This window comes from Podarcis tiliguerta (assembly GCF_965153285.1).
Source record: "Podarcis tiliguerta genome assembly, chromosome: 6".
NCBI classification, from domain to species: domain Eukaryota; kingdom Metazoa; phylum Chordata; class Lepidosauria; order Squamata; family Lacertidae; genus Podarcis; species Podarcis tiliguerta.
The window spans coordinates 2387483-2412994 of record NC_139539.1 but is presented as its reverse complement, the minus strand read 5'-3'; the positions used below and the strand labels follow the sequence as shown (position 1 = coordinate 2412994).

The 25512-nt window shown below is 48.1% G+C and overlaps 1 protein-coding gene across 1 annotated transcript; it reads left to right on the top strand.

Annotated features, from left to right (window-relative positions):
• Positions 1 to 1016: 1016 nt before the first annotated feature.
• On the top strand, positions 1017 to 24509 carry LOC310680616 (BPI fold-containing family B member 2-like). The gene is made up of 16 exons (XM_083447516.1): positions 1017 to 1098; positions 2919 to 3055; positions 4962 to 5067; positions 5195 to 5299; positions 6308 to 6454; positions 7451 to 7508; positions 9598 to 9658; positions 13893 to 13984; positions 16554 to 16748; positions 17391 to 17432; positions 19411 to 19587; positions 20583 to 20650; positions 20869 to 20914; positions 22350 to 22413; positions 22562 to 22638; positions 24141 to 24509. The coding sequence occupies exons 2-16, from the start codon at positions 2950 to 2952 to the stop codon at positions 24180 to 24182; spliced, it is 1386 nt and encodes a 461-aa protein (XP_083303642.1). The 5' UTR covers positions 1017 to 1098; positions 2919 to 2949; the 3' UTR covers positions 24183 to 24509.
• Positions 24510 to 25512: the final 1003 nt, after the last annotated feature.

Genomic DNA, 25512 nt, shown 5'->3' with positions numbered 1-25512 from the left:
ACGACTGGACCTGATGGTCAGGGGTCCCTTTACCTTTACAACTTGAGCATAGTATGGGGGGGGGGGCTTACAGCATCAACACCCCAGGAGCTATTTCTTCTCCATTAGTCACAGCTTTGGTTCCAGCACAGAGCAAGCCGGTCCCTGTTTCTCCAGCTCAACTCACAGCCCAAAATTGTGGCTGTCCTCCTACCTAGCAGCCAGGTGAGGTGGGGGGAGGGGAAGAGGAAAGGCCCACCCATGAGCCTGGAGGGCCTAATAATAATAATAATAATAATTTATACCATGCCCATCTGGCTGGGTTTCCCCAGCCACTCTGGGAGGCTTCCAGCAGAATATTAAAATACAATAATCTATTAAACATTAAAAGCTTCCCTAAAGAGGGCTGCCTTCAGGTGTATTCTAAAAGTCTGGTAGTTGTTGTTCTCTTTGACATCTGGTGGGAGGGCATTCCACAGGGCGGGTGCCAATACCCATCCCTTTAGTGCAGCTCCTGCAACAAAGCTTCTTTGGATCAGGACCCTCGTGTGGCCAGCGGAGGTCATTGCCTTCCAGAGAAACTTGTTCAGCAGTAGAATCCTCCATTAGATTTTAACTCACACCGGGTACGGGACCCCAAGAATTCATCCAGATAGATCCCTTTGGACAAACAATACAAATGAAATGGCTTTAGCCCTTTGCAAATGGGAAAAAAAGTGTCATAAATGGCTAGCAGTTCCCGCTGGATCCTAAAGTTTGACTTGGTGGGGTCTGAATCCCAGATGCCTTGTCATCTCAGAAGCTCTGAGACCTGCTAATCCTCTCCCCGTTTGACCAGGCACGGTGCTTCTTTGAGAGTGATGGATGGATAGATTGATTGGTTGCATCCCAAATATACATTGTGGGTTGTGTGCAGAAAGCAGGCTCCCCATTTTCCCACAAGTAAACGTTTCACGCCCTCGGCAAACCTAAGCTTGACATGTCCCCTGACCTTCAGTTTTTTGCCCACACCTGGTAGCCAAATAAAAGCCAAGTCTCCTTCGCCCACAGAAGCAAGGGAGGCAGCAGAAGTGGTCCAGCCAGTGTCTCTGGGATCTACCACCTTCCCAAAGCAGTAAGGTAAGATCTGAGTCTCTGGGTGGGCTGGCGAGTTCAAGTACCCCTGAAAGACAACCATCCAACCTCTCTTTAGAAACCTGCAAGGAAGGAGAGTTTGCCACCTGCAGCCAAAGATACGCCACCTTTTCCATTGCACCTTAAAAGCCAAAAAATCACAGCATTCGAGAGGGAATCTTGGAAGGGAATCTTGTGGCTCGACGCAGGTTGTAACTGCAACATCCATGACTGATGGCTCTCCAGCCTCTGCTCTTTATTATTATTATTGTTTGTTGTTGTTTAGTTGTTTAGTCGTATCCCACTCTTCATGATGGACTAGAGCACGCCAGGCACTCCTGTCTTCCACTGCCTCCTGCAGTTTGGTCAAACTCATGCTGGTAGCTTCAAGAACACTGTCCCACCATCTCATCCTCTGTTGTCCCCTTCTCCTTGTGCCCTCCGTCTTTCCCAACATCAGGGTCTTTTCCAGGGAGTCTTCTCTTCTCCTGAGGTGGCCAAAGTCTTGGAGCCTCAGCTTCAGGATCTGTCCTTCCAGTGAGCCCTCAGGGCTGATTTCCTTCAGAATGGAGAGGTTTGATCTTCTTGCAGTCCATGGGACTCTCAAGAGTCTCCTCCAGCACCAGAATTCAAAAGCATCAATTCTTCGGCGATCAGGCTTCTTTATGGTCCAGCTCTCACTTCCAGCTCTCTTCTTCTTCTTCTTCTTCTTCTTCTTCTTCTTCTTCTTCTTCTTCTTCTTCTTCTTCTTCCTCCTCCTCCTCCTCCTCCTCCTCCTCTTCTCATCATTATTCTGTCATGCAGTAAGAATGCCCAGGCTGCATAGGGTGGGAATTGATAATGGGTAGAATCATAGAGGGTCATCTAGCCCTTCCTCTGCAATGCAGGAATCTCAACTAAAGCATCCATGACAAGTGGGCATGCACAGAATGTTACTAGTCCTGCTGTGGTCTCAACCACAGAGTCTCTTGGGCTTGCCAATCGGAAGGTCGGTGGTTCAATCCCTGCGACGGGGTGAACTCCTGTTGCTCTGTCCCAGCTCCTGCCAGCCTAGCAGTTTGAAAGCACACCAGTGCAAGTAGATAAATAGGCACCACTCAGGAAGGTAAACGGGTTTCCGTGTGTTCTGGTTTCTGTCATGGTGTCCCGTTGCACCAGAAGCAGTTGAGTCATGCTGGCCACCTGACTCGGAAAGCTGTCTGTGGACAAACACAGGCTCCCTCGGCCTGAAAGAGAGATGAGCGCTGCAACCCCATAGTCGCCTTTGACTGGACTTTACTGTCTAATAATAATAATAATAATAATAATTTATTTAAACCCTGCCCTTCTAGCTGGGTTTCCCCAGCCACTCTGGGCAGCTTCCAACAGAATATTAAAATACAATAACCTATTAAACATTAAAAACTTCCCTAAACAGGCCTGCCTTCAGATGTCTTCTAAAAGTCTGGTAGTTTTTGTTCTCTTTGACATCTTTGACATCTTTGACACCTTGACATTCCACAGGGCGGGTGCCACCACCGAGAAGGCCCTCTGCCTGGTTCCCTGTAACCTCGCTTCTCACAGGGAGGGAGGGAACCACCAGAAGGCCCTCAGCGCTGGACCTCAGTGTCCGGGCAGAATGATGGGGGTGGAGACGCTCCTTCAGATATAGTGGACAGAGGGGTCTTTTACCTTTTTACCTTGTGAGTGAGTAGGCAGTTCAGGTTGTAGCAGGTTGAAGGCACTATTTGCTCCCATGGACCTTCTGTTGCTGGCCTACAGAAGCTGCAAGATCCTTTGGGTTTTGACCATTGTCCTGTCTCTCGTGCCTCTTCCTTTCCCCCTAGGTTGCCCAGCGGCTGCACCACAACGCAGAAGATGTTGAAGCTTTGCGTCCTGAGTGTCCTCCTTTGCCTCCTTGTCCCCTCGCAAGGGTCCACCCCAGGGACTGTAGTGAGGGTCAACCAAGAAGCCCTTGAGTATGGTGAGTGCCCTCTCCACAGCACCTTGCATCTCTTGAAGACCTGGACGCAACATTAGTGAATTTTTGTATTCATACAAAAATGACACAGCCCAGCCGACTCACGTTCCTGGACGCTTGTAGGTCCTTCGGTGCTCTGTGGTGCTATGCAGTCTATTCAGAACCTCTTCTGAATGGATTTCCCCCCAAATTGATTTTTGAATTCTGAATTTATTGTTATTCATGCTTTATACTGTATTTTATGCTGGTTTTTGTTGCACCAATTAAGTGTTTTAAATTTGTTGTTAGCCGCCCTGACCCCGGTTTTTGAACCGGGAAGGGCGGGGTATAAATAAAAATTTCTTCTTCTTCTTCTTCTTCTTCTTCTTCTTCTTCTTCTTCTTCTTCTTCTTCGACTAGGACCTGGGAGCAGAGGTGTTGTCTTGCACCCAAGATTGGGAGCTGGGGCTGGCATGTGGGGCACATGCAATGTCATGCATGCAACATGCATCACACATGTGATATCATGCACACAACGCACATCACATCACATTGATGGGAGGGGGCCAAGCCTAGAGCCCAGCGTGGCACCTTCCTCTCTCATGCTCAGGAGGAGTCAGCCAACAAACTGCTCTCCACTCGGCCTCTTCCACCCCCTGCCAGCCGATATTGAGGGGGGGGGGCAGAGACTTCTCCACACCCAAGGAGTTGGCGTACCTGCCTGGGAGACACCAGGGTTCAAATCCACACTTGGCCATGCCACTCCCTGGGGGGGCAGACACTGTCTCTCAGCCTAGCCGACCTCACAAGATTGTTATGAGGATTAAATGGGGGGGGGGGAGGAGAACCAGGTCTGCCACTTTGAGCTCCCTGGAGGAAAAGGTGAGATATAAATGCAATAATCCACACCAGGGCCAGGGCCTTTTCAGTGGTGGCTCCGACCTGGTGGAATGCTCTGTCTCATGAGACCAGGGCCCTGCAGGATTTAACCTCCTTCTGTCAGGCCTGTAAGACAGAGCTATTCCATCTGGCCTTTAATTTGAATTCAGCCTGATCTCCCCCCCCTCCTTCCCTCCCCCTCCCCTTTTTTGAGACCCCACAGCTAATTCTCTCCAGCCTCCTTGCTGGCCCAAGTAGGACCAATTCAGCTAGCTAGCCCTGGGGATTATCTAATTGATTTTTTATTCTTATTGTTATTCATGTTTTTATACTGTTTTTTATGCTGCTTTATAATTAAGTGTTTTAAATTTGTTGTTAGCTGAGCCCAGTTTTTGAACCGGGAAGGGCGGGGTATAAATAATTTATTATTATTATTATGGACCTAAGTTGCACATGCCCATTAATTAGGGCTGCCATATTTCAAAAAGTGAAAATCCGGACACAAAATTTGTTGAGCTCTTTTTTGGGGGAATTCGGCCACTTCCGAATGCCATATACTGTACCTGGATTTCCCCAGACATTTTCAACCCATTTTGAAAAATTCTGGCAGGACACATATTTTGATGGACAAATCCCAGATATGGAATGGAAAACAAGCGAGGTCCCAGCCAAAGAAAAATTGCCACTTAAGCTGGCGGAATATGCTTCAGCTTGCAGACTTAACATATAGAATAAGACAACAAGAAGAACATAACGTTTAGAGAAGATTGGGAAATGTTTATTGAATATATAGGGGAAAATTGTGTACAGCTGAAAACTCTGGCAGCATTAAGATAAACCCAACAGTGTAAATAGGTTTTGATGGATGCAATAATGGAATACTGGATGGTATAGTTTTTGTAAAATATGCAGGGATTTAGGATATGTAAAATGAACCATGGAAAGAGAAGAAGTTGTTGTAAGGATGTTTAAATGAGTATTTTAAATTGCAAAACAGAAAATCTAATAAGAATTATATAAAAAATGGCCCCTTCTCTTAATATCTCCACAGTCTGCCAGCAAGGGAAGCCATCTTTGCTGCGAGGTCTCATGGTCATCCAGATTCCGAATTTCATGAGCCCACGAACCATTATCGGATCACTTCTGAAGGTCGTGGGGTGAGTGATGTCTCTCGCAGGGGTTTCTGTAACCCAAGGAGGTGGTGGCCCCAAAAAGTCTGGGAACCACTGCATTCGAGTTTTGATTGCTATTTATTTCCCCCCTCCCCTCCCCCTCCTTTTGCAGAATCCGAGTTTTGAACGCTCAGCTCCCTCATCTCTCCGTGAAGCTGATCCCAAGGACTGGCGTCCAGCTGTCCCTCAGTGCCCAGCTGCACATCCGAGGCAGCGTGTGAGTGCCCTGCTTCCGGTTCGGAGTTCTACGGGGTGGTTAACTTAGGATACTAGCAGCTGCTATCAGACCCAGGTGTCAGGGCAGGTGGCGCAGGGCCACGAGCAAGGTAATCTGGAAGGCCTGGATCTCCAGGTGGGTGAGAGGGCCTTGAAATATTTTTTTTTTAAGTATTAAGAAGACCGCATGCAGTTTGCAAGCTTCAGCCCATCAGAATGTGGCTGCAAATTGAAGCATAGACACTCTCTGGGAGATCTGCTCTCTTCCACTATTGAATACGGATACGGATATGGATATTATATTATTTATACCCCACTCATCTGGCTGGGTTTCCCCAGCCACTCTGGGCGGCTCCCAACAGAATTTTAAAAACAGGATAAAAGATCAAACATTAAAAACTTCCCTGAACAGGGATGCTTTCAGATATCTTCTAAAAGTCAGATAGTTGTTTATCTCCTTGACATCTGGTGGGAGGGCGTTCCACAGGGCGGGTGCCACCACCGAGAAGTCCCTCTGCCTGGTTCCCTGTAACTTGGCTTCTCTCAGTGAGGGAACCGCCAGAAGGCCCTCGGCGGTGGACTTCAGTGTCCGGGCAGAACGATGGGGGTTCTCTGTCTCTCCTTCTCTCTCCTATTACTTTCTTGATCTTTCTTTCTTTCTTTCTTTCTTTCTTTCTTTCTTTCTTTCTTTCTTTCTTTTTTTTACAGAGTTTTAGGTGCAAGTGATGCAAACCAAGAGTTTATGATGAGTAAACTTTGATAGTAAACTTTGGAGTATGAAAGCTCCATGTATGCCAACTTGGCATTTAATAAGAGGTTGAAAAATTCAATTGTGCAGGAGGTTTCGGAGGAGCAAATTCAATTCAGCTACAGAACTGTGGGCAGGTTAAGTCAACTCCCATGAGAGCAGCAAGCTGTGCGCTCCTTAGTCTTGGGGCGAACTGAGAGGCGTGAGCTCCCTGGGCACACAGCGCCCTCAACTGACCTTTCCCCTTTCCTCTCGGTGCAGCTTGATTGCTCCCGTGGAGCTGAGGGTGGGCTCCTCCATCCTGCTCGACGTCCGTGTCATGAGAAGCCCCCATGGATTCCCCATCCTGAGCGTCACGGCCTGCAAGTCCCTTCTGGGAGACGTGGACATCCTCCTGGGAGGTAGCAAGTGAGTAGCGGATACCTGTGCACAGGTTGGGCTTGACTTGTGCTTTCTTGCAAGTGGGATGAAGTTTCACCTTAGCTGGATTTTGTTCTCCTACCTTGAAAAAGAGAGTTTTGTTGAGCAGCCTGGGTCTATTGCTAGCTTCATCTCCTGCTAGCGAACTCTCATCACCTGAAGAACATCTGAAGAACATTTTTATGTAATCTGAAGAACGTTTTTATCTAATCCTCCCTGCTATGTCCCACTTGTCTTCCATCATGGAACCAAAGGTGGCAAGCAGATGGGTCCTAGGCAGTCTCCCTCCAGCCCACCCCACAATTTTTTGGGGTACAGACTCTTATCCCTGGGAGAGAAATCTCTGCCCATAGATTTGCAGAGGGGGTGAGGGTGGTGGAAAAAAAGACAAGAGGTTCCCTAGGAAACAGTCGGGTGGGGAAAATGTCACCCACCAGCCAAGGATTCTATCTCTTTAAAGGTCATTTGTGGGGATGGTCTTTTGTCCCCGTCTACTGTGGATTGTATGGGACGCAAGTGGCGCTGTGGGTTAAACCACAGAGCTTAGGACTTGCCGATCAGAAGGTTGGTGGTTCAAATCCTTGCGAAGGGGTGAGCTCCCGTTGCTCGGTCCCTGCTCCTGCCCACCTAGCAGTTCAAAAGCACATCAAAGTGCAAGTAGATCAATAGGTACTGCTCTGGCGGGAAGGTAAACGGCGTTTCCGTGAGCTGCTCTGGTTCGCCAGAAGCGGCTTAGTCCTGCTGGCCACATGACCCGGAAGCTGTGCGCCGGCTCCCTCGGCCAGTAAAGCGAGATGAGCGCCCCAACCCCAGAGTTGGCCACGACTGGACCTAATGGTCAGGGGTCCCTTTACCTTTTTACTGTGGATTGTGGGTGATCACCCCTTGGCTCTCTTGCATATGAAAGTTGTATGCAAGAGAAAAACTGAAAGTGTTTGAACACCTGCTCTTTCTGATGCTTCTCCTCTGTGTCCTGCTCTCCAGTTTGCTGGGCTTCCTGAAACCCCTTCAGAACCACATCCGCGCTGTCTTGGTTGACAAGGTAAACTGCTTTGCTCATTGCTGTTCATTTTAACACACACACACACACACGAGAAAGGTCTTTGCTCCAGGCCTGATCATGAGGCAATTTGAGGCAGTCATCTCAAGCAACCGAGTTTCTTGGGTTCTGCAGGGTTGCTGTCGACAAAGTGCGTTGGGATGTGAGAGGCAGGACGCCTTGGATTTCCTCTTCTCTCCCCCCCCCCTCCCTAAAGACAGTAAGACATGGATGGAAGGGTAAAGCAATCAAAGATGTAGAAGGGTTGGGGGAAAGCGAGACAGTGGCTCTGTGTACTGGCTCCACTGTACTGTGGAGAGTATATTAACTTACGGTCTGTGTGTGTGGTTTGGGAACTGCACGGCCAGGGAAAACACAATGCTGTCCAAGGTTGTAAAGTCTGCGGAGAGAATAATTGGGTGCACTCTTCCCACCTTGGATCAAATCTACGCTTCCAGGTGCCATAAGAAAGCTGCAGAGATAGTGCAGGATAGTGCGCACCCCGGAAATTATCTCTTTCAGCTTCTGCCTTTTGGAGGAAGGTACAGGGTTATAAAGACTAGGACTAGCCGCCTGAGAAACTGTTTCTGTTGGGATACTGCTGGGGAGACGGGGGCATCCGGCAGGTCCCCAGCTGGCTCCGGACGATCACTGGTCTCCCGGGGAACAGCATCAGTCAGTCAGCGACATGAGCCTCAGATGTGTTTAGAGACCCATGCACGCTCTGTCAGCAGAGTGCGTAAATCACCTCACAGTAGAAGAGGCGGACAGAGAGATGTGCAAGCAAAATGAACAGCATTTTCTTTAGCATAGCTCAGGAACAAAGGAAAACATGTCTGCTTGCCTTTGCGTCCAGCAAAACAGCAGTATAGCAAAAGCAACATGCAACGGAAGTTCCCAGCAGACAGTGCTGAGAGTAAACAGGCATGTGATACACAACAGCCATGCCTGACCCTTTTAAGGTTGAATGGAACTACAGTGGTACCTCGGGTTACATACGCTTCAGGTTACATACACTTCAGGTTACATACGCTTCAGGTTACGGACTCCGCAACCCCAGAAATAGTACCTCAGGTTAAGAATTTTGCTTCAGGATGAGGCCCCATTAGCTAAAGTGGTGCTTCAGGTTAAGAACAGTTTCAGGTTAAGAACGGACCTCCGGAACGAATTAAGTACTTAACCCGAGGTACCACTGTATATCCTAACAGTTTCTACCCAAATTTGATTTTGGTTTTAAACGCAGTGTTAGAAGTCTCTATGGGAGTACATTGTATTTAAAAATGGGGTATCAGAGTTTTTAGGAGGCTAACCAGGTTGGGATAGCTGGGATAGCAGGCTTGTTGGGTTTTGAATGTCTGATGTAGATTTTTCAATTTCATTGTTCTGTATGGGACTGTTATGTACTGAGTTGAATAGGATCCAAACTGCAGCAGTCTGATTGGTCCTAGAACAATAGGATCCAAATTGCAGCAGTCTGATTGGTCCTAGAACAATAGGATTCAGAATGCATCAGTCTGATTGGTCCTAGAACAATGCAGCAGTCTGATTGGTTGGCAGGAACCACCCAATCATGCTCCAGATATAAGTGAATCCACAACCTGATTGGCTTACAGTAGAATTCCAGAATTAGCCAATCATGTGCAGCCCATTGCGTAAATAATGTATATAAAGCAGATACTTTGAGGGGACTTTCATTCATTCCTCCTCACCACTATGAGCTGAATAAAGAGCATGAAATCACTTTGCGACTCTGAGTATATTTCAGGGACAATGTCAATAAAGATTATCGTATCGTATGACCCCCTCTAGCTCCCACAATTTAAGAAGGATACAGACAGGCTGGAGGGTGTACAGGGGAGGGTGACCAAGGGACTGGAAACGAAGCCTGATGACTAACGGTTGAGGGAGTTGGGTATGTTTAGCCTGGAAAAGAGGAGACTGAGATGAGATAGGAGAGCACAAGGTGGGGAGGCCCACCTGGTAGCTGCACAGCGATCTGTTGATGAAACTCTCGCGTGACGGGACAAAGAGCAACCCTTGCAGCTGACTCACTTGCCCTCCTTCCCCACCCCTCACTTTCCCTTTCACACAGATGTGCCTGAGCCTCTCCAGCGTGGTCCTGGGACTGAACGCCAGGCTGGGCACTTTGGTTGGTAAGTTGCCGCACGAAGGGCGGGGGGAAGGGAGGTGCTTCTGGGTTCCTCTGCCTGCTCATCCCATAAAACTCATAGCAGAATCGAGGGCTATCTGTGCACCACACATTGTGGAAACACAGAGTAAAAAATATTCTGTTGTTACTGATAACAACAACAGCAGCATCATCAACAACAATAATAATAATATAAAACCTCAGCACCTAGGACTTGCCAATCGCATGGTCGGCGGTTTGAATCCCCGCGGAGGGGTGAGCTCCCGTCCTTCGGTCCCAGCTCCTGCCCACCTAGCAGTTCGAAAGCACCTCCGGGTGCAAGTAGATAAATAGGGACCGCTTACCAGCGGGAAGGTAAACGGAGTTTCCGTGTGCTGCACCGGCTCGCCAGATGCAGCTTGTCACGCTGGCCACGTGACCCGGAAGTGTCTGCGGACAGCGCTGGCTCCCGGCCTTTAGAGTGAGATGAGCACACAACCCTAGAGTCTGGCAAGACTGGCCCGTACCGGCAGGGGTACCTTTACCTTTACCTTTAAGAAGTGCGCCACCTCCTGATGGTGAAACAGCCATGTAATGCATTTCAATGCATTTAAATTGACAAGTGTGAATGCAAGGGCCATTGCAAAATGCACCAGAGAAAGGACTTCTTCACAGCTTAGGACCCTTATATCTACGGGACCACCTCTCCCGGTGTGCCCCGCAGAGGACCTTAAGGTCCATAAATAAGGGTAAAGGTAAAGGTAAAGGTAACCCTGCCCGTACGGGCCAGTCGTGTCCGACTCTGGGGTTGTGCGCCCATCTCACTCTATAGGCCGGGGGCCAGCGCTGTCCGAAGACACTTCCGGGTCACGTGGCCAGCGTGACGAAGCTGCTCTGGCGAGCCAGTACCAGCGCAGCACACGGAAACGTCGTTTACCTTCCCGCTATAAAGCGGTACCTATTTATCTACTTGCACTTAGGGGTGCTTTCGAACTGCTAGGTGGGCAGAAGCTGGGACCGAAGACGGGAGCTCACCCCGCCACGGGGATTTGAACCGCCGACCTGACGATCGGCAAGTCCTAGGCGCTGAGGTTTTACCCACAGCGCCACCTGCGTCCCTTAAGGTCCATAAATAGCAACACCCTAAAGGTCCCGGGCCCTAAGGAAGTCAGATTAGCCTCAAGCAGAGCCAGGGCCTTTTCAACACTGGCCCCGGCCTGGTGGAACACTTTGTGTCATGAGACCAGGGCCCTGCGGGATCTGATTTCTTTTCACAGGGCCCGTAAGACAGAGTTGTTCCGCCTGGCCTTTGGCTTGGAATCAACTTGATTCCCTTCCCCTCTTTCCTTTTTTCCTTTCTTCTTCTGTGATGGAACTCCTATTTGGGGACTTCCCTGGCTTTTTTCTGGCCCACGTAGGACCAGTCTGGATAGAATCATAGAATCATAGAATCATAGAATCATAGAATCATAGAGTTGGAAGAGACCACAAGGGTCATCGAGTCCAACCCCCTGCCAAGCAGGAAACACCATCAGAGCACTCCTGACATATGGTTGTCAAGCCTCTGCTTAAAGACCTCCAAAGAAGGAGACTCCACCACACTCCTTGGCAGCAAATTCCACTGTCGAACAGCTCTTACTGTCAGGAAGTTCTTCCTAATGTTTAGGTGGAATCTTCTTTCTTGTAGTTTGTATCCATTGCTCCGTGTCCGCTTCTCTGGAGCAGCAGAAAACAACCTTTCTCCCTCCTCTATGTGACATCCTTTTATATATTTGAACATGGCTATCATATCACCCCTTAACCTAGATAGTTAGCCTTGGTGACGACTTGACGTTTTCATTCCCCCCCCCCAAAAGTTTTTGAGTTTCTGCTGAAATGAGGCTGCATTTTAATGTTGTATTTCAATCTTGATTTTAAGTTGTATTTCAATCAATGGTCTTATATCTGGTATTAGCCGCTCTGAGCCCGGTCTTGGCTGGGGAGGGCGGGGTATAAATAATAATAATAATAATAATTATTATTATTATTATTATTATTATTATTATTATTACTATTCAGCAGCGCATAGTTAAACTATGGAACTCCCTTCCACAGTAAGGGCTACTAGCCTAGATTGCTTTAAATGAGGACTGGGCAAATTCATGGAGGAGGGGAGGGCTATTGAAGGCTACTAGGCAGTATGGCCTCACTCCACAGCTGGAGGTGGCGACGCTTCTGAATTCCAGGCGCTAGAAGCCACAGGAGGGGAGGATGCTCAAATCCTGTTCAGTTGCTGTGAGAACAGGATGCTGGACTAGATGGGCCAAAGGCCTGATCCAGTGAGCTCTTTATATATCCTTAGAATTTCTCATGATGGCATCGGAAAATGCCAACAATGAGAGGAGAGGTGAAGAATGCCAACGATGAGAGGAGAGGTGAAGAAAGGGGGAACAGCCTGAGTCTTTTACATAACTTGCTTGCAAAGGGATTGGGCAGAAAACCAACCCACCCGATAGGTGTGGAGACCTTGTTGATGCAAGGTAGAGCTCAGTTTCCTTGTTGGAGGATCAACTTCCTCTTTGCTCCGCTCCAGAGCCCAGTGTCGGTTTCTCCTGAGCCCCTCTGTCCTGTTTTGATCCCTCTTAATGGGAAAATTAAATATGCTTTAAGGGCCGTGTAAGGAGGAAGGTCAATATTGACCAGCACCTGCTAAGTCAACAGAAGATTACAAGAGCCACCTTCCTGCAACAAGGTCCTGGAGCTGAGCCAGCTGGGAAGATATTTCGGAGAATTGCAGTGGCCTGCGTGTTTATGTGTCTTTCCTGGTGAATGTTAGGGAGCCTTGAGGGTTCCTTTTCTTTTGAGTGTATCAGAGATATTTTGCTGAGAAAACAGCTGCAAGGTTCATTCCTTGACCGGCTCTCTGTTGGCCTACTGGCCTTGACCAGGTCCATACTGGTTCTCTTGTGAGATCTTGGGGCTGTGCGGTTTTGTGTGGGTTCTCATAGGCCGTTCCAACAGCAAGCCAACAGATCTGGGTCAAGGGCAGAGCTTCTCCATGTTCAGGACACCCACACAGCCCCATTGGGTAGATCTCATGCATCCCTTATAGAAGGTTCAACTTCACTCCTCCCTTCTGAGGCTGCTGAGATAGCAAAGACCACTGTAAGGCAGAGTAGAACCCAATTTGTTATCAGCACAAAAATATGACGCTTCAGTGCACAGGGTCAGCCCACTGAGACGTCTAGTGGCTGTATGATTATAGTTCAATAACAAATTATTTTGCATCCTTTCTTATTTACCCAATTAGAGAGTGCAAGTTTGTAGGCAGGGATTTTCCCCACCGTTAAAAAAAAACTTTATTGAAAATTGTATAAACATTTGCCAAACACAACGTGTTGTCTCCCAAGACAAATGCATGTACAGATGTTACGTCTTGTATGCAGCCATCCATACAGCATCAAAACAAACTTTTCTATTACAGATTAAGCTCACATCCACAGGAACGCTTCAGTCTAAAGCGTTCAGGTCATTTCTCCATAGTGGTGTACTTTTAAATCTTACTCTTCTTACTCACAACATTTATACCCTGCTCTGCGGTAAAAAAAAAGGGCCAGAGTGGCTTATAAAAACCAGTACTAAGTCCTCGGTCCCTGACGTCAAGCTCTAAAAAGGCGCAACACACAAGGAAAGAGGAAGGTGAGAGGAGGAGGAAAAAGCAAATTCATGCAGAAGTTCTTAAAAGTTGCAGCTGATGCCCGTGGCAGTTCTTGGTGTCTTCACAGAATCATAGGACTTTGGAGTTGGGGGGACCCCGAGGGTCATCTAGTCTAGCCTGCTGCAATGCTGGATTCTAAAATTGCATTTTTACCTGTGTTTTAAATTGGGGCCCCCCCCTTCTCCCTCTCTTTCCCCCTAGTATGTTTTTACTGTGATTTTATTTTATTGGTGTTAGCTGTCCTGAGCCCGGCTCTGGCCGGGAGGGCGGGGTATAAATAAATTTATTATTATTATTATTATTATTATTATTATTATTATTATTATTCCCTTGATAAAGAGCAGTCCTGCCCTTGAATCACCCTCCAGATCAGACCCAGGAGCACAGGTAGTGGACAGGGTCCAGACCAGGGGTCAGGGCACCTTGTACAGTACTTGAATTGGAAGGTACTTCATTACAACGATTGATTTATGAATGTGATGAAACTGCAGAGCTAAAACTGCGCGCAGAGCCCTCGGTGTAACCCGATGTCCTTTTTGTGCCATCATTTTGCCCCCTGCAGGCCTGAATTCCATCAACCCCATGTCAAGCCTCCAGTACGCCATGATGGAAGATCCCGAGATCACCGAAGATTACATCGATTTGGATTTAAACGTAGGTTCCCCACACCCCACCCCAAGCCTGCAGGGCTCCCACTTAGCCTGGGAGCCAGACCTCGCATGAACACTGATGTGCCATATAGCTCAGGAGCAGGACAGCTGCCCTGCATGTAGAAGGTCCCAGGAAGATCTCCAGTTAGGAGCAAGGAAGTCTTCTGCTAATGGGCCTTGTAGACCCGCCTTCCCCAACCTGGTGCCCAACGGATATTTTGGACCACAAGACATATCTGACATAGCCAGCTGGACTCATAGTCCAAAATGACTGGAGGGGATCAGGTCGTAGAAGATGGATGGAAACAATATTGATGGATCCTCGGTTTGTCTTGCAGGATAACCTGGAAAATGATGACCAAAAGTCCAGATGTAGCATTATTATCAATTGACGATGGGGTGGGAGGTTCACAGGCTGTGAAGGACTTGCTCACAAGTCTATTGACAGCTGCACAAATCATGATAATATAATAATAATTTATTATTTGTACCCCGCCCATCTGGCTGGGTTTCCCCAGCCACTCTGGGCGGCTTCCATAGAAACAAAAAATACAGTAAAATATCACAGATTAAAAACTTCCCTGAACAGGGCTGCCTTAAGATGTCTTCTAAATGTCAGGTAGTTATTTATCGCTTTGACATCTGATGGGAGGGCATTCCACAAGGCAGGTGCCATCACCGAGAAGGCCCTCTTCCTGGTTCCCTGTAGCCTCACTTCTCTCAATGAGGGAACCGCCAGAAGGCCCTCGGAGCTGGACCTCAGTGTCCGGGCAGAACGATGGGGGTGGAGACGCTCCTTCAGGTATACTGGGCCGAGGCCATTTAGGGCTTTAAAGGTCAACACCAGCACTTTGAATTGTGCTCGGAAATGATAGCCAGGAAGTGGAAGGGGCAAGCAGAATATAAAATGGAAGAATGGTACAAGGAGGTGTGGGATGCAGCTATTAATGATAAATTAGTGTGGGCCATTAAGGTAAGACGGGGAATTTGCAGGAGAAATTATTTTGAGGACATATGGAGAGTGTTTGGAGAATTTGTACTGTTAAAACGGAAAAGGGGTCAAACCATCGCAAGAGGTGTTGAAATTTTGGGAGGTTGGATAGTTACAATGGAATGGTCTTGGTGGGGGAGGGTGCACAATTTTATTCTTATATATGTATGGTTATTGCTTTGTCAAAAGAAAAAGGAAGAAAATGAACAATCCCCTTGGCTAAGTTCTTGCACAGCTCTTACAACTCTGGCACATGTTGCCCTACAACTCTGGTCCTCTCATTGGCTTGATCTAGCAGAACTCTTATCATGTTCAGAGAATGGCAACCAAAATCACCCAGGGAATGGAGAAACTCTCCCATGAGAAAAGGTTGCAGCACTTGAGATTTTTATCCCCTTCAAGTTTAGTTTAGAGAAAAGGTGACTAAGAAGCAGGTTTGATGAGGCCCTAACTACTGAAGGTAAAATAAAGGTAAAGGGACCCCTGACCGTTAGGTCTGGTCATGGCCGACTCTGGGGTTGCGGTGCTCATCTCGCTTTACTGGCCGAGGGAGTCGGCGTACAGCTTCCGGGTCATGTGGCCAGCATGACTAAGCTGCTTCTGGCGAACCAGAGCAGCGCACGGAAATGCCGTTTACCTTCCCGCCGGAGCGGTACCTATTTATCTACTTGCACTTTGATGTGCTTTCAAACTGCTAGGTTGGCAGGAGCTGGGACCGAGCGACGGGAGCTCACCCCATCACGGGGATTCGAACCGCCGACCTTCTGATCGGCAAGCCCTAGGCTCTGTGGTTTAACCCACAGCGCCACCCGCGTCCCGTACTGAAGGCAATGGGGCCCTTTATATGTCCAGCTGTCCTTTGTCAACAACAAATTGTCACTGTTTTTTTGTGTTGAATATATGCTATATGGTAATTTATGGTCCTAATAGGTATCTAAAGCCATTTGCCCATGTTGCCATGCAACTAGTCCATGCAGAATGTAGGCGCCCTATATCTAGAAATGAGCAAACAAATGATATTTTAGGGAGCAGGTTAGCAGGCGGGCCCATGACTTACCTCATAGGAGCCTACACAACACAAAACACTGTTGCTGTATGTAGGTTTTATTTTATTAGTTTTTTAATCTTATATTTTGAAAATGTACATTCATTTTCTTTCCTTTAAGTGTTTTTTGTTGCCCCCAAGAGAGTGGGGCCCTAAGCTAGAGCTTGTTTAGCTCATACGTAAATCTGGCACTGCTAAGAAGGAACATGATGGAAGCTCATTAAAAGCTTCCCCCCCCCTTTCATAACACAAGAACACCCAACGAAGCGGAACGAGATTCAAGACAGATAAATGGAAGTCTTTCCATTGTGTAATTGTGGAACTCATTGCCACAGGAGGTCATGATGAAGCCAGATGGCTTCAAAAGAGGATCGGGCAATTCCATGGAGGAGAATAAGGCTACTAGGACTATTAGCCAGGATGGCGATGCCGTAGACCCACAAGTGGAGTCAGGAAATGTTTCTGCGTGCCAGTTGTTGGAAAACGCAGGAAGGGATTGGCAGTTAATTCTCTCTGTCTCTTTCCAAATCTCTGCAGGCTGTCATTGCGCTGATGGGGAAGCCGGTCGACTTCGAACCTGCCGGCTCTCTGCCCCCTTTCTCTCTGCCACCCCCAGAGACGGTTTCCGACGACTCCATGGTGAACATGGGCCTCTCGGAGCATCTCTTTGCCAGCCTTTTCGCCAGCCTGGAGCAATCGGGAGCCCTGAACCTCCAAATCGGAGGCCAGTCGGTCAGTAGAGGGAGTGTTATTTGCGCGTAGTGAATGCCACCCTAAGCCGAGGCGAGCCCAAACCTGTTTATTTATTTCCCAACATTTATACCCTCCTCGATTGCAATACACACGCAATCACACTCAAAGTGGTTTATAAAACAATGGAATCGCCAATGAGAAGAAGTCACAGCAATAATTTAATTATTTAAATATCCTTTATTCATTAAAAAAAATATTTGCCTACTGCTGTGTGATTTAAAAAAATCTATCAAAGCAGTTTTTGTTGTTGTTGTTGATGATGATGATCTTTATTTAAATCCCTCCTTTTCCCCTGTCAAGGACTCAAAGTGGCTTACAGATAAAATAGAAACTGCTAAACACAGGAAAACAATATTTAAGAAGGAATTAAACATCACACACACACACACACACACACACAAACACAAGTTTAAACTTCCATGTGTGTGTGTGTGTGTGTGTGTGTGTGTATCTACACACTATTCTAAAAGAAAAAAAAGTGTTTGGAGATAATGCAGAAATGGGACAGACTTCTGGAAACAGACAAACCTGGAATGCCCTGGACTCTCAGAGCAGGGGGACAGAGGAGAGACCCAAGCTGTTCCTAAGGCCCCAGACTGAGAATTTTTTGCTTCTTTTCAGAGCCACCTCACCACCTCCATGCTGGAGCGGGCCATCCCCTCGGTAAGTGATGCCCAGGAACCAATGCATGCCTGGCGAACCCTTTATTTGATCTGAGAGGTATTTTAGCTGGGTGGAAGGATGTCAGGGGCCACATTCCAGTAGTGGGTGGGGCCAAACCCACTCGCAATAACACCCCTCTTTCTCTCTCTCCATCACACACCTTTTCTGTGGAGAGCCTGAATTGCTGTGGGTTTTTTTGCGCTTTAGCCTTAAAGAGGAGTTTTTTGCAGAAAAAGCTCTGCAAAAGAAAAAGGGGGGGGGGAAAGGGAGGGGAAAAGAGTGCTCAGATGTGGAGTTTTAAAGTTTTTAAGAGCAGGCCAAATGGTAAGTTGGAATAAGTCCTTAAGGGAGTCTGAGGGAGATGGTAGAGGCAGTGGTGTAGCAGGGGTTGCCAGTGCCCAGGGACCATAGCTGTCAGCTTTTCCCTTTTCTTGCGAGGGATCCTATTCGGAATAAGGGAATTTCCCTTTAAAAAAGGGAAACGTTGACAGCTATGCCAGGGACGGGGTACGCATGTGCCTGCAACTGCCTAAAGGCATCGGCGTCACCCAGGAGATTGCAGCTGCAGAGATAAGAAAAGAAGAAGAAGAGTTTGGATTTGATATCCCACTTTATCACTACCTGAAGGAGTCTCAAAGCAGCTAACAATTTCTTTTCCCCTTCCTCCCCCACAACAAACACTCTGTGAGGTGAGTGGGGCTGAGAGACTTCAGAGACGTATGACTGGCCCAAGGTCACCCAGCTGCTGCATGCGGAGGAGCAGGGAATCGAACCCGGTTCCCCAGATTACGAGTCTATCGCTCTTAACCACTACACCACACTGGCTCTCAGTGGAAGAGTTGTTCCATTGTCTGGAAAGGTCACTTTCTGGTTCGCATGGAGAAGCCATTTTCAATGGAGCCCAGCGACGGAAGCGTGCAGCTGTATTGAGGCAGCGCCGGGTGTTGACATTTTGCGCCCCTAACAATTTTGTGCCCAGAGCAACCGCCCCTTGTGGTTCCCCCCACTACGTCATTGGGTAAAGCATCTCTGCCAGGGCTAAAGGGGCCTAATTCTGCATGAGGCGTGGCTAACACCCCAGAGGACAGGGTCACACTTCAAAACGACCTTGACAGATTAGAGAACTGGGCCAAAACAAACAAGATGAATTTTAACAGGGAGAAATGTAAAGTATTGCACTTGGGCAAAAAAAACGAGAGGCACAAATACAAGATGGGTGACACCTGGCTTGGGAGCAGTACATGTGAAAAGGATCTAGGAGTCTTGGTTGACCACAAATTTGACATGAGCCAACAGTGTGACGCGGCAGCTAAAAAAGCCAATGCAATTCTGGGCTGCATCAATAGGAGTATAGCATCTAGATCAAGGGAAGTAATAGTGCCACTGTATTCTGCTCTGGTCAGACCTCACCTGGAGTACTGTGTCCAGTTCTGGGCACCACAGTTCAAGAAGGACACTGACAAACTGGAACGTGTCCAGAGGAGGGCAACCAAAATGGTCCAAGGCCTGGAAATGATGCCTTATGAGGAACGGCTAAGGGAGCTGGGCATGTTTAGCCTGGAGAAGAGGAGGTTAAGGGGTGATATGATAGCCATGTTCAAATATATAAAAGGATGTCACATAGAGGAGGGAGAAAGGTTGTTTTCTGCTGCTCCAGAGAAGCGGACACGGAGCAATGGATCCAAACTACAAGAAAGAAGATTCCACCTAAACATTCGGAAGAACTTCCTGACAGTAAGAGCTGTTCGACAGTGGAATTTGCTGCCAAGGAGTGTGGTGGAGTCTCCTTCTTTGGAGGTCTTTAAGCAGAGGCTTGACAACCATATGTCAGGAGTGCTCTGATGGTGTTTCCTGCTTGGCAGGGGGTTGGACTCGATGGCCCTTGTGGTCTCTTCCAACTCTATGATTCTATGATTCTAGGTGTGCGATGGGCCACAACAATGCAAATAACACCCCCCTCCTTCCTTTCCCACTATAGATCTCAAAGCGTTACCCCCATGCTGTTGCCTTGATGCTCAACGTGGTGGTCAGCAAGCTGCCCATCCTCAGCTTCCATGAGGGCGCAGCGATCCTGCGCCTCAGTCCCGCCATCCAGGTGGGCGTGGCTGAATCCGGATCTTTCCAACAGTCACAGGCGCTCTTCACCCTGGGCGTGGTGAGTAAAAGCAGCTAGCCTTTGTTTCCTTGTTCTCCTGCCTTGGCGACTTGCAGCTCTCAGGGAGATGACGGCTCGCTCGGCACGAAGGCTGGATGTCAAAGCCTGTTGTGCTGGGCTCCATCTGAATGCAGCCGGGATGAGTCTCGCAGTGGAAATGCACACCTGTGTGTGAACCGCCATCTACAATGGTTGTACATCCATATGGATCTCCTAAGGGATCATCTCACCTCATATAGTCCTGCGCTGCAGCTATGCTCCTCAGATGAGGGCACTGCTGAGAGCACCACATGACCTAGAGATGTGTTTGGTATGCACTAGAACCTGGGCTTTTAGTGTTGCAGCTCCAGCCCTCTGGAATGAGTTGCCAGTTGAAATAATCCTGTTCACATCCTGAGGTACCACTGTATATTAAGATAAAGGGTAAAGAGACCCCTGATCATTAGGTCCAGTCGTGGCTGACTCTGGGGTTGTGACGCTCATCTCGCTTTACTGGCCGAGGTAGCCGGCATACAGCTTCTGGGTCATGTGGCCAGCAGGACTAAGCTGCTTCTGGCGAACCAGGGCAGCGCATGGAAACACCGTTTACCTTCCCGCCGGAGCGGTACCTATTTATCTACTTGCACTTTGAGGTGCTTTCGAACTGCTAGGTTGGCAGGAGCAGGGACAGAGCAACGGGAGCTCACCCTGTCGCAGGGATTTGAACTGCTGACCCTAGGCAAGCCCTAGGCTCTGGTTTAACCCACAGCTCCACCCATGTCCCACCACTGTATATTACTATTACTATTGCTATTGCTATTACTATTAAAATTTGAATACCATCTTCATTTGAAGATCATAGCATGGTTCACAACATAAAAGTATTATAAACAAACAAGGAAACAAACAAACAAGGAAACAGACAAACAAACAAACAAACAAACAAACAAACAAAGGATAGAGCCTTTGTAGCTTTCTCTCATGAAAATGACCCCTTCCCGGTCTTCTGTTTGCAGGACCTGAGCTTAGCTGTCAAGCTGGATGTCACAATTACAAGTCTCCATCTGACAGTTGCCGTCCATGGGTGAGTTCAGTCAGACATTTTACTTTCCTTACCATTTTACTTCCTGCCTCACCCCCCCCCCCAACGAGGGCCAGCTGTTTTCTGCTTTCATTGTGGCGAAGGATGAAAGGGACACTCCAGTCCCCGTCCTTTCCTCAGGGACCTGTTGGACCCGAGTGTCCAGTTCACTGGTCCAGCTGAAGCCATCATGACTCATGTCGTTCTGCTTTGTCTTGCAGAGATGTTGGCCTGGAGGTGGTGTCTTCCAGCGTGGAGATAACAGAGGTACGCCATCCGCCGTTTGCCTTCCTTACTGTGATCCATGGATGTAGCCAGGTTTTTTGCTTGGGGGGGATTTAGCTGGGTGTGTGTGTGTTGCTGTGTATTTTACACCCATGTTGTGCTCCCAAGTGGGTCCAATAGCTGTTCTGAGTCTGTTTAGGCCACATCTTCTGCAGTATCAAAAGAATCTAGGGGGCTCTGGGTGCCTGAGCACCCACAAAAAAAAATTGTTGTGGGTGCTCAGCTCCCACACCGCAGGGTTCCTGATGCAACCTCTGAGGTTCTACAACAGGGGTCAGCAAAATTTTCTCTGGGCGGCTTCCAACAAAATATTAAAATACAGTAATGCATCAAACATTAAAAGCTTCCCTAAACAGGGCTGCCTTCAGATGTCTTCTAAAAGTCTGGTCGTTGTTGTTCTCTTTGACATCTGGTGGGATTCCAGATGTGTAAAAGTTGTGTAAAAGCCCCAGGTCTCACCCTTAGAGTCATCACTTCCTGCCAGCATAATAATAATAATAATAATAATACTTTATAATTTATACCCCACCCATCTGGCTGGGTTTCCCCAGCCACTCTGGCTGGGCTTCCAAAAAAAAAATTAAAATATAATAGTCTATTAAACATTAAAAGCTTCCCTAAACAGGGCTGCCTTCAGATGTCTTCTAAAAGACTGGTAGTTGTTTGTCTCTTTGACATCTGCTGGGAGGGCGTTCCACAGGGTGGGCGCCACTACCGAGAAGGCCCTCTGCCTGGTTCCCTGTAACCACTTCTCGCAGGGAGGGAACCTCCAGAAAGCCCTCGGAGCTGGACCTCAGTGTCCGGGCTGAATAACAGCATCTGCTGGTAGGGCTATGAAGGAGCCCTGAGTCTACAACCCTGGGGAGTCGCTGCAAGACATGGAACAATCTGTCCATTTCGGCTGCTACGGTTTCTCTTTCTTCCATTCTTAAATTCAGTTCTCCACATTTTGCAGCAATTCGTGATGTTTAATAAAGTGAAACTTCTCTAGCATCTTAGTGCAAATTTTGCCCAATAAACATATTTTTATATGCAGTTTTGACTGAAGAGGCATTTTTTGCAAGCCATTTCCCCATATGCAATGTATTTTTTTGCCTCTTATATCTTCATTTTCATGCACTCTTCCCCTTCGCCACATGCATTCTTGTGAACGTTGGTTGCTTGGAGAACTGCATTGCAAAATTCAGGCGAGTGCGGATTTCAAAGCCTAGTCCTGTGTTTCGGTCTGCCTATTGTTTCGGAACGTGTGAATTGGATAGAATCGGCTTTCGGTGCTTCGTCAGTCAAATTTCTTCCCCATCCCTAGTTGCTGTCAGTCAGCGCAGATGAAATTGTGCTAAGGGAGCTTACTTTGCTCCTCTGCTCTCTCTCATGTCAAGATCTGGGATCAACCCATTGCCTTTTCTCTCCCTGGCAGGTCTCCTATTTGAGAAAGGTGGTCCTCTCCGAATTTCAGGATGCTTTCATGGCTCACGTGAACGGTAATGCAGGCCAATCGCTTCATCAGCAGCTCCACTGAGGAGCTCAGCACCGAGAGGGAGGGGGGCTGTATGAAGAACATGGGCCCTTGCCCCACAGTTGCCCCATCAAGTTGGGGGTGTTGACCGTGTTGTCATTTTCCCTTTGCAGCTGCTCTGAGTGTGGGTATCTCTCTTCCCAAGCTCAGCAACGTCCAGTACATCGAGCCCGAGATCGAGATTCATGAGGTGAGACTCCTTGGGCTGCGCTGCCTCCGTCCTTTCCTTCAGCCCCACTTATTTAGCTAAGACATTCCCAAATCACCTGCCTGAGGGTTTCCCCACAACGGGCATTTTGTTGGCCACCGTGAGAACAGGATGCTGGACTGGATTCTGGGCCCATTGGCCTGGTGCAGCTGATGTTCTTCTGAGTGGTCCATGATGAACACAACAGCTGAAAATGCTCAAGGTCTTCTCCTTAAACTCTGAGCATAACTGAGGTCAGATTGACCCTCCTTTGGAAAACATGGCAGCCTGTCCATAGTAGTAGTAGTAGTAATAATAATAATAATAATAATAATAATAATTTATTATTATTTATACCCCACCCATCTGGCTGGGCCTCCCCAGCCACTCTGGGCAGCTTCCAACAGAACATTAAAATACAAAACCTATTAAACATTAAAAGCTTCCCTAAACAGGGCTGCCTTCAGATGTCTTCTAAAAGTCTGGTAGTTGTTTTTTCCTTTGACATCTGGTGTGAGGGCATTCCACAGGGCGGGTGCCACTACCGAGAAGGCCCTATGTCTGGTTCCCTGTAACTTGGCTTCTCTCAATGAGGGAACCTCCAGAAGGCCCTCTGCGCTGGACCTCAGTGTCTGGGCTGAACGATGGGGGTGGAGACGCTCCTTCAGGTATACAGGACTGAGGCCGTTTAGGGCTTTAAAGGTCAGCAACAACACTTTGAATTGTGCTCGGAAACATACTGGGAGCCAATGCAGATCTCTCAGGACCGGTGTTATGTGGTCCCGGCAGCCACTCGCAGTCACCCGTCTAGCTGCCGCATTCTGGATTAATTGCAGTTTCCAGGTCACCTTCAAAAATAGCCCCACGGAGAGCACATTGCTGTAGTCCAAGCGGGAGATAACTAGAGCATGCACCACTCTGGCGAGACAGTCTGCGAGAAGGGAGGGTCTCATCCTGCGTACCAGATGGAGCTGATAAACAGCTGCCCTGGACACAGAATTGACCTGTGCCTCCATGAACAGATGTGAGTCCAGAATGACTCCCAGGCTGCACGCCTGGTCCTTCAGGGGCACAATTACCCCATTCAGGACCAGGGAGTCCTCCACACCCGCCTGCCTCCTGTCCCCCCCTCCTGTCTGGGCAGAACGATGGGGGTGGAGATGCTGCTTCAGGTATACTGGACCGAGGCCGTTTAGGGCTTTAAAGGTCAGCACCAACACTTTGAATTGCGCTCGGAAACGTACTGGAAGCCAAATGTTGTTGGACCACACACGACTCCCATCATTGCTGCCCCTTGGCCATGCTGGTTGGGCTGAAGGCATTTGGAGTGCAACATCTGATGGGGCACTGCATTGGCTCCTGAGCGCATCTTGCACCCAGTCTCCTGAGCCCCAGAAATAAACTGTGTCTGTGTAGGATAATTTGAACACCTTTCCATATTATTCCTCTACCCAAGATCCCTCTAGCAGCATGTGTTGACTCTTCTCTTGCCTTTTAACTTACAGGGTTATGCTCAGGTCAACTGTGACCTTGACTACCAGCCCTGAGCTGAAAAGAAGAGCACAGAGTTCTCCTCTGCAAGGCACATTTATCTCTGCTCTTTGCACCTGCAAATCCTTTCGCTTAAGAATGAAGGAGAGTCTACCTTTCTTTGCTGCATGACACAGAGGAAACACACCTGTTGGTTTGGCGGCAGGAGATGAACAGGGGTGCGATCTGGAACTCAGAAATAAGGCCTGCCTATTTAAAGGAAACTTACTTCCCAGTAACGCACGGGTTCATGCATTCGTTAGGTGTTCTGCTTTCTCAATTCTTTTCCTGTAAATGTTGTTGAGTGAAATAAATACTATGGGCAGCAATCGAGCCAAAGCAAAGTGTGTTGATTTCAATGGATTCTTCACTTTTCCTGTGGAAATCAATGGGATTTGCAAGTGCTGAAATGCAACTGGATCGTGTCCATCCTGTGTCATTTTGCCTCATTAAAATACTCTTTATGATCTCAGTTGGTTGGGGGTGTTCCCGCTGTTTTCAGAATGAAATAGCTAACCATCATGCTCTGTAGGATTTTAGCCAATGAAGTTTTCCAGTTACAGCACAAGGGTTTTCGCCTGCACAGTGGAACTTCCTCTCCCCATGCACCCCCATATATATTTTAGGGGTTCCCCCAGTCCTTAGTTTTCCTGGTGGGAGATGTATAAGGCCCAGAGTTAAAATACGAGAGGGCCACGTCCGGCTCCTTTGCAGAAGGTTCTCAGGAGGAACCCTTGAGTGGATCTTGGCCATGCCTGAGCCACAAGTTGGATTATAGCAGCCCGCGCTCCATGTGCAGCTGGCTCCCTCCACATGCTGCTCCCTCCTTACTTTTAGAAAGCACACGGTGGCATTTTTATTTTCCAGGTGTTTTAGGGGGCCTCACAACCGCCTCCTCCCCTGGGTCTCCTTCCACTCTAATTCCAGCATCTTTCCCCTTAGTCTTTGCTTACAGCAGCCCTTGCGCCAGACAGTGATGCAAAGAGTTGCTGTATAAATGACAACATTAGCCACGTAATAGTGAAGGGCGTTTATGGTTTAATATCCCCCTGGAGCCCATAGCTGGGAGAGTAACTCTCTGCAGGGGCCCAGAGCAGCCATTGTGTTGACGTTTTATGGATGCCAGCCCTGAAATACTGAATGCAGCTGCTGTTTCTGGTTGCAGCCAAAGGAGCCACAAAGATCACAAAACAGAAACACTCTCTGGCCGTTGAGAAAAGCGAAGAAGTTTTATTGTGAAGAGAGACACCATGAGCGTAGAATATCACCCACAATCCAGTGCTCAAAGCTTAAAAAGCACCTAAATTGTACGGGTGACTGTGGGACAGGAAACCTTAGCTGACATCT